The following is a 9,556-nucleotide window of genomic DNA, read 5'->3' on the forward strand; positions in this document are numbered from 1 at the left end:
TTGCTATGCTTCTGGAGATCAGAGCAATGCAGTAGCAACTGGGGGGTGAACCAGGAGTTCATGACAGTTTTATGGAATCTCTTTCTTGTGCTGCCTACTCTCTGTCTCTCTGATGTTCTCTGAGTTCTGAATGACTACTTTTCTGGCCAAGTGGCAAGAATTCTGGGGCTTTAATCTCTTCATTCTGTCATGCACTTAAGTGGCCGGTTCAGCCTGCGGGGCCAATGCGCTCCACAACCAGCCAAAAGGTTGGCAGTTTGAACCCACAAAGAAGCACCTTGCAAGACAAGCCTGTCAATCTGCTTTCAAAAAGTCATACCTACCCTTTAGGCCAGAATTGACTAGGTGCCAAGTAACAGCAGAGAGAGAGGCAGAGAGAGAAGACTTGTATACTCTGGCAAGAGAGAAGAATTCTCCTCTTCCAGAGTTTTAGGTGTCTGCCCACCTGCCCACCTCTCTCCTTTCTGGACCCTCTTTCCCACTCGATATGAGAGAGGGCTTCTCTTGGAGCTGTTTCTGTCCACAACTGGTGTGTAGTTACGGGATTTGGGCTCATTTAGTTTCAGCCTCAGGAATGTTCATACTTTATGTTCTGGTTTCCTCCCCCAGCCACCTTCAGCCATTTCCTTTGCAGAGTCCTTAGATAGCTGTCCCATGCATTTGTTCAGACACTTAGTTGTCAAATATCAGCATAGCCCACCCAGGGAAGTGTTGGTTGTGGTAAGGGGGAGAGGGACTGTACACTGAAGAAGCTGCAAGATCTCGCTAACTTGTGTGAGCAGGAGGTGGGTGTGCTTAGGGATGAATGCTGAAGGTGCTGAATCAAGGGGGCGTTTAATATAAAGTTGGGTCAAGGAGTTTGTTATACGGGGGAACTCTCCTCTAACAAGGATTTATTGCCATAGCAAGGCTCTGGAAATGGGTTTAATATGCTGCTGGGATTGCTCTCGGAAGCTTGGAAAAGGCCCATATTCTATGAATAGAAATGCCAGGACTCTTATGTCAGATGTTGGAAGATGGGATAAAAGTCTCCAATATGTGGGTATGCCAGAGTTAGTTTTCTATAAGACCGTCTCTCGGAGGTCCTGAAGGACATCCATTTTATCCAATCAATAAGGAATGCAGAGTTGAGGGGATCACGAGCAACACTGACCTTACTGTTACCTATTCTCTGTAGGAGGTCCCTGGGTGCCGCAAACAGTTAAGCGCTTGACTACTAGCTGAAAGTATGGCAGTTTGAACCCACCCAGAGACAACTCGGAAGACAGGCCTGGCGATCTGCTTCTGAAAGGTCACAGCCTTGAAAACCCCATTAAGTGTTCTACTCTGCACACGTGGGGTCGACATGAGTCCGAACTGACTTGACGGCAACTAACAAGAAAAGCAATCTCTGTATGCTCATGTTGTTAGTGGGAGCTGGGCTGCCTAGAAGCAATGCAAATAATGGGATCCCAGTGCAACAGAAGCCAGGTGGAAGTACTTAACAGTCAGAAATAAGGTGTGTGTAATTACCATAATGGTCAGCCGGTCAAAGTAATAGTTATCTATTGGAGCATACAAATTATCCAAAAACTTAGCAGGTTATGAGATAAATGGAAAAATATTCAACTCATGCTGATAAATTAGGAACTACATATAGATTTTGGTATGGCTCAATGTAGTTTTAAGATGAATGAATAAACTAGAAAATTTAAATAACAAGCACAAGTATTAAAAGAGATTTTTTGTTTATTGGTGATACTTGGCTACAAGGCAGATATATCCAAATCAGTGGTTTCTCTCCAATGTAGACAGAAACGTCTAAAAGTGGCAAGGGTGGGAGAGACAGACCATTCTCTTTCCCCTACTTCTTGACTGTACCAAATTGTCTCCAAAACTGTAAAATATTTAGGAAAACATTGTTTTGACCAAAACAGCAAAGGACCTATATGAAGAAAACTAATGTATTAAATTAAATCAAATGAAACTTGAATAAGTACAAAAAATATGACATATTTCAAAATGGTAAGTCTTGTCAAATACATGGAAGTCCCTCAAAAACTCATACATGAATGTAATGCATTTCCAGTTAGAATATTTACATAGTTGTTTTTGAATTGTATACAGTAATCTTAAGCTACAAATACTACAATAGATAACAAAGAATGTTGTTGTTGTTAGGAGCCACCAAGTCGAGTTTTGACTCATGGAGACCCCATTTGACTGCCCCATAGGGTTTTCTAGGCTGTAATCTTTATGGGAGTAGACTGCCATGCCTTTCTCCCACGGAGCTGCTAGGTGGGTTTGACTTGCCAACCTTTCTTTCAATTAGCAGTCAACCACTTAACCATTGCAACACCAGGGCTCCTTTACCAAAGGATAGACAAGAAAAACATGAAAAAGCAGGGTAGTAACAGGTGTCTGCCTCATCAGGTAACAGAACAAATCAATATTACATAGCATAGAAACTGACAAGTAAACAATGAAACAGAAAATCTACTAAGAAATCACAATCACCATTAGTACAAAGGTAGTACTTCAACTAAAGAAAAATTACATTTATTTAATAATTGGTGCTGACTCAACTGATCATTCTAGGGGACAAAGCTTGCAAAAATGTGGTAGAAAAATAATAGATTTGGAAAATTATGTGAAATGTAGATGACAAGGAATTAAAAAAAAAACATTGCTGTTGTGTTGCTTCCAACTCATAGCGACCCTACAGGACAGAGTAGAAATGCCCCAAGCGTTTCCAAGGAGCGGCTAATGGACTACAACTGCCTGCCTTTTGGTTAGCAGCCAAGCTCGTAAACACTGCACCACCAGGGCTCCCAGATGACAAGGATTAATAATAATTTCCATTTTATACAAGAAGAACAAAAGTTAAGCACTTGAAAAATGAGCAATGAATTCAAACGGACCATTCAGAGCAAATCCACATGACCAATAAACATAATCAAAGTTGTTAAAAAAAATTGATATTTAAGAAAATATCAATGTACCAGCGAAACTGGCACAATTTAAAAATCAGCACCACCTATGGCTGGCTGGGCTGTGGGGAGAAGGATGCCCTCAGACGTGGGTGGAAAAGTGCATTATTACAGCCTTTAGGGGAAAGACATGGACATGGCTCTGTACTTTCAAAACAATCTTTGAACTGGAAATCTCACTCTTTAGAATCTCTCCCTCAGAAATAAATCCTGTAGTATACGAAGGATGGTTATTGCTAATAATGGCAAAAAATGGACTGCCTATTGATGGTTGAATGAGAGATAATTTATGATAAAGCTACATCATCAATAAAATTAGGGAGTCATTAGAATGAAAAAGAGTCATAATAGTTGAGTAGGACAGATCTCTGAAGTATTATTGAAGGAGAAAAATCAAGGTGCAGAGAAGTATACATGAAACAATAGCAATCATTTGAATATGTTTGAATACCTGTTTATGTTTATGTGTGCATAAATGAGCAGACAAGAATACATATATGTCTGTGTGTGCTTCTTTAAGCAAGGATAAGATAGACTACTTACCAGACTGTTCACATGGATTACCTTGGATTCACTTGCAGGAAAGGAGAGTTGGAACATGCAGGAAGAGTGGACTTAAAAAGCATGGATGATATGTGTTTCCATGTTAGTAGTGTTATGTATGAGATGAACAAATCTGTCTCAAAAGAAGTACAGCCAGAATGTTCCTTAGAAGTGAGGATGGCTTTGCATATGTAATCAGGAGGACCAGTCCCTAGAGAAGGAAATAATGCTTGGTAAAGTAGAGGGTCATCGAAAAAGAAGAAGACCCTCAATGAGAAGGATTGACACAGTGGCTGTAACAATGGATTCAAACATAGCAATGATTGTGAGGATGGCACAAGACCAGGCAGTGATTTGTTCTGTTGTACATAGGGTCACTGTGAGTCAGAACTGACTTGATGGCACCTAACAACAACACGTCTAAGTCTAGGTAATGTGTACTGTAATTGTTATCATCTACTTAAATTATTTGTGTAAATATGAGTTAAAACCCAGAAGACTCAGAAAGATAATGTTAGTGAAATATCTAATGACTTACAGAGAATGAAGATAGAATGTCAAGCGAAAGAAGGGGTGAGAGCAGTGTGGGTAGAGTTTCCATAAAAGCAAACACCCCAGCAGATCTACCTATGAACCTGTGACTGTGTATGTCTGTAGGGAATGTAGGGAAGAGAAATGTAGGGAAGGACACACATGTGTATTTTAACATTGGACACCTTGGGGGAGCAAGAAAAAAATATACATGAGGGTGGGACTCTGTTTATAACTTTTTCATTATACAGCTTTGTATTCTTAGACATGTAATAAAAAATTTCATAGCCTTGGAAGTTAATAAAGAACATAGATATATATTTTGAAAAATTTTTGTTAGCTATTTTTTAAATAGGTGAAAATTCTCTTTAATAACAGACACAGAGATTTTAATCACTGGAAGAAGAGCACATCACAGACAGTACTTAATCCAAACCAGTGGATTTCTTGCTTGTTCTTGGAGCCAATGAGCTCCTCTGGTCTCTATGCCTGGAAACAAACAAAAATAATTTGGGGAGGGTCAATAGAGTTACTCCTCCAACATCTCTTGCAAGTGCATGTCTACAGCTAAATGAAGAAGGCTGGACACCATGTGCAATTCACTGGGTAACTCATGCAGCATTAGACGCTTCTCTTTCCCTGATATGCTGCTACCCCTCCTCCCCACATTGCCCCACTGGAGAACCCACCCTTGTACATTCTAGAGTCTTCAGGACTGAACATAGTTAACTGGGAAGATAGCTTTTAAGAAGAAAGATTTTGGTCAAAAGATTTCAGAAAGCAGTACCTCTCCAGCCAGCCTCTCTCCAGCCTGGGAATGCCAACCCCTCCCACTCTGATACCTGTGAGAATCTCTGATTGTCCTTTTGGATCCTTAGAAGACTGCATAATTCACCCTGCCTGAAAGCCTTCGCTGCCCTTTCTCTCTGATGCTGTCCCTCGCAGGAGCTGTCTCTTCATCACTGTGAGAAATACACACAGGGCAGCCTGCGGATGGAGATGCCCATCCTGGGGGCCCTGCCCTCCCTTCCTGTGCCCCTGAAGGCTTTGCTGTGACACTTGGCGTCCCATCTCCCAGGGAGATGGACATGCCTCGTCACATCCAAGGCTTCCCCAGACCTGGGACTTGATGCTGTGGCTGAGACTTGGGCTTTTTTGTCCACTATTTAGTCTGGGCCTGAATCTGCCCCTTCCCACCCTCACCTTTGATCATCTGTGTTCTCGCTGTTCTCTCTGGGTTTAGAAGACTGCCCTCCCGTTTGCTCCTATGTTCTGAGTTGGGCTTTTTCTTCTAGTTCTTTGATCTCAGGACAGGTCAGGTTATACCACAGAAAAAAGAAAAAAAATGAGCAATTTTGATTGATATGTCAAAAACCAGACAGTACAACTTGTTTTAAAGGAGAGAAAAAGTTTCAAAGCTCTACCCTTTACCCTAGGAGATGTTGCACAGGAATTATCCAGTAAGTACTGGATCAGCTCTTATCCAGAAGAGGATAACACCCAGGGGATTTTCCTACACCAGCTCCCACTTACACTCCCCTAATGAGGCAACAATGGTGCATCATAATCATCAACCCAGATTCACCCTGTGAGGCCAGAAGACATGGATGGTATGAGCTCCTTTGCCTTCATCCCACCCTCCTCTCCTCCTGCCAAGGCCTGCTTCTCTCTCTGCCTGCAGGCTGCTGGGAAGGGACCCAGAGTCCTTGGTTTAGGGCTTTATGCCCACAGTTTAACTGCAGGCAGGTTTCCCCACAGCCTGCCAGCTCTCTGGTTCCTTCTACTGCAAAGAACTCAGTGACACCCCCTTCACCATCACACCTCCCTTACAGCTGTCTTTGCAGAGGCCCCCTCTCAGCCTAAGTCCCACTGAAATGCCATTTCTCTTTCCCTACTTACACTGCACTCATCCTCAGGTCTGAGACCTCACCATCCAGATGAGGCCTGTCCTCCCCTCTCCTGGGCCAGGGGAGACTCAGAGCGGACCTGGTGTCTGCGGTCAGCTGTCCTGGGGCTTCTTCCATCCAGGTCCCCCGATGATTGGAGCTCTCCATGCACTTGGGGTGGGTGGGTGCGGGGCACATGGGCTGGTATAAAGGATCTTCCAGGGGAGCTGGGTTAAAGGAGCCCAAATGAAGGTCTCTCCTGAAGGGCCCAATTCCCAGCCCAAAGGCCCTGCTCCTCCCAGCCCCAGGGTGCTAGTGGGTCTTCAGGCGCTTCCCCCTCTGGCCTTGGTGCTGGGCCTGCACCCTCTGCAGCCAGGCCTCCCTCCTCTGCAGCCTCTCCAGCTGGTTCCTCAGCCTCTTCAGCTCCTCTCTCTGCTTCTCCAGCTGCTCCTCCAGGCGCCTGCAGACTGCTCTCTTCTCCCTCAGTTCCCTCTTCTTGGCGGCCATCAGGCAGCGCCTGGCCAGCTGGTGGCAGCGTCTGGGCCTGCGCTGAGCTGAGGGTGGCAGCCGCCTCTCCAGAAGCTCCTCGCAGAAGACCCTGCAGCTGAAACCCTGGCTCACGCCATGCTCCGCATGCGCCACCAGGGCCTCCCGGGACTCGAACACGCGGCAGCAGGCCACGCAGCGGAAGCCGCGCTTACAGGTCACCAGCCACTCTGGGGTGGCGGCCCGGGACCTCTCCCCGTGCTCCTCCCCATGGACACTGGGCTCCGGGGTCCGGGCCTTGGGCCCCTCCTGCCAGGGATCCAGGGCGCTGACCAGGGACTCCGTGTTGGCCAGGCTAGGGGCAGAGCCGATGGTGCTCTCCTCCGAGAGCTCGGCCTCAAAGACCTGGGGCATCTTGTCCACGGGGGCAAAGGAGGTTTTGGTCCGCCAGGCCACGGCCACCCCCTTGACTGTGCGCACCTGGGTGAAGTACGCGCACCTGACCCATCGCTTCTCTGGAGCAGCCTCGTAGGTGGATGAGTGAGAGGTCTGCTCAGTGCAAGCTGAGGGAGAAAACCTCGCTGACTGTCGTGGAACCTTCCTGGGCCTGGAGCTCGGGCTTTTCGCTGCGGACGTTGTTGGCTGTGTGGCCTGTTCCTCTTGGGCTGAGACCTCTGAGAATAGAGAGTAAATTTACATGAGCTCTCCGTGCAACGGGGGCATAGTGGTTAAGTGCTATGGCTGGTAACAAAAAGGCCAGCAGTTCGAATCCACCAGGCGCTCCTTGGAAACTCTATGGGGCAGCTCCACTCTGTCCTGTAGGGTCGCTATAAGTCAGAATCGACTGGACAGTGGCGGGGTGTTTTTTTTTTTTTTTTTTTTCTCAGTGTACTGAATTCTCATCTCTGAGCCAAAGGCTCTGGTCTCAGGGAACCCTGGAGGCCTCTCCGTCACCACCATCCTCCCCCTCTGCAGACTACATGGTTTCTTTCATCTTCCCCAGGGACCTACCATCCTTTGGGGGCATTGCTGTGGAAGACAAAGTCTCCTTTGTAAAGTAGCACTATTTATAGTACTTTATAAAAAAAAGTTATTTTTCTTTATTTCCACATTTGTTGAATTCCAGTGGATTTGTTCCTTTGGAACTTAGAAATGACCTCATTCCCCTGAACCTTCAAAATAAGTGTGTGATTTCATTGAAAGAAGTTTTCTATGAAGGTGATTTTCTTAATAAATTTAGAATGTAAACACTGAAACAGGAGCAATGCTCACCTCTTTTTAACCTCTTTTTACTGAAAGGCTATTTTTAGAGAAGTTATACTTAAAGAGAATAATTTGTATATTTAGTTAAAACTCTTAAATATATACCTCTTCCTTGTACCCTTCTTAACTAAGCCACAGTAGAAGATTAAAATTGCTTTTCTCTGATTAGAAGCCCATGTCCTTACTAGATGAACTACTCCTTCAGGGTGAGGCAGAAATAGATGTGCATATCTGAGAACCTTGATGCCACAAACCTCAGACGGACAGCACACAACCACCTCACCTGGGTGTGTCTTGGTGGGTTGTCCATGTCAACCTAAAGGTCTATGTATGTTTCTGAATATGAGGGAAGGACTGGAGAGTTCAAGATGCAGAAAGAGATGGAGATAGGTTGTATGTGTTGGATGGAGGGAAAGTTCCAGACAGAGACACAAGATGGACAGGAGGAACTTCCCAGGAGTGTGTTAGAGGGATAGAGACCAACAAAGGAGCAGAAAGCGGGGCCCAGCCACCGAAGGCCAGAATAAGGCAGCAACAGAGAAGACAAAGGGTGGGGGCGGAGTGGCAAACTAGCTCGAGAAAGGGCAAAGAACTAGAAGTGGTAGCAGAAACTGAGGTTAGCTATAGTTGAAATTTTAAAATTCTTTCCTGATGGGCCTTGAAAACATCATGCTGAATGAAATAAGTTAGTCACAAAAGGACAAATACTGTATGATCTTACTTACATGAAATAAGCAAATATATAGAAACCAAAGATTATTGGTGGTTGCCAGGGGCCAGAGGGAGGGGGTAAGGGGAAGTTCTTCCCTAGGGGCCATTGAGGTTATGTTAATGGTCATAGAATGATTTGGAAAAGGATAGTGAGAATGGTTACATAACGTGAAGAGTGTAATCAGTATCACTGAATTATACATGTAGAAGTTGTTGAGTTGGTATATTTTATGTATATTTTCACCACAATAAAAAAAAATAAAAGTTTGAGATAAAAAAAAATCTATCCTAGAGCTATCTTTGCTTTGGAGGGTTGTTAGGTCCTTGGGAAAAGATGGACAGGAGATCTTGGAGGAGAAGGGAAATCCCCAGAGCTAGGGAGGCAGGGCCTTCCCAGACCTTCTGCTTGAGTCCAGGCTGAGGGCTGTCACAGCTCACAGTGACTGGGAACTCTGGAAGAGCGTGTGGTACTGTGCTCCCTCACACCACCCACTCCCAAAACCTCCCAATAAATTTTATATATTTTCTTAATTCACATGACATATTAATTCAATCTCATTAAAAAATTAAGTGCAAGTCTCCGTAACCACCCCTCTTACTGGTCCTGTACCCATTGCCCCACTTGACTGCTTGCTTCCTTTCTGGTGACAAAGCAGGAGTTCACAGATCTGAACAACAGAGTGACTTGTCTGCTCCTGTTCTGGAAAGCCCCTCAGATCACGGTAGAGTTCTATAGTTCACTCAGGTATTTATTCCTTCATTTATTTATTCACATTACAAATTCTTGTTGTCTACTAATTGACAGGAAGTTTTTTTCAAGTGAAAGCCTCAGTGATCCCTTGTGGTCCTGGTGTCCAGGGGATATCAAACCTCTTGCTGCCCAGCAACCATCACTGACTGAATTTTCCTCCCATCCTTACCTAGAGTCTTAGGGAAAGGCCTCTTTCTCACGTATTGCTGCTCCATCCTGGCTGGGTGAAGATGAGCCAACAAGGACGGTCACTGGCAAGATGTTTCTCCTCCCAGTTAGAGATGATGTCCCAAACTGTCACAAGTTGGGGACTCCGATGTAGGAATCACTCTCTGTGATTTGGTCGCTTAAGTCACTCTCCCATAGAAGACCTCAGATCAACAACCTCTCCAAAGAGCAGTTGGGATCTGAGTGAG

At 45.0% G+C, this 9,556-nt stretch overlaps 1 protein-coding gene across 1 annotated transcript; it reads right to left on the reverse strand.

The window, feature by feature from the left end:
* Window positions 1-6,241: 6,241 nt before the first annotated feature.
* LOC111820350 (protein FAM170B-like) lies at window positions 6,242-9,355 on the reverse strand. Its single transcript, XM_023730254.1, has 2 exons — window positions 9,310-9,355; window positions 6,242-7,089 (listed from the first exon to the last, which is right to left on the reverse strand). Exons 1-2 carry the CDS (start codon window positions 9,353-9,355, stop codon window positions 6,242-6,244), a joined length of 894 nt encoding a protein of 297 aa, XP_023586022.1.
* Between the last annotated feature and the right edge of the window lie 201 nt (window positions 9,356-9,556).

Source organism: Trichechus manatus, unplaced genomic scaffold, assembly GCF_000243295.1.
Source record: "Trichechus manatus latirostris isolate Lorelei unplaced genomic scaffold, TriManLat1.0 scaffold00035, whole genome shotgun sequence".
NCBI lineage: Eukaryota > Metazoa > Chordata > Mammalia > Sirenia > Trichechidae > Trichechus > Trichechus manatus.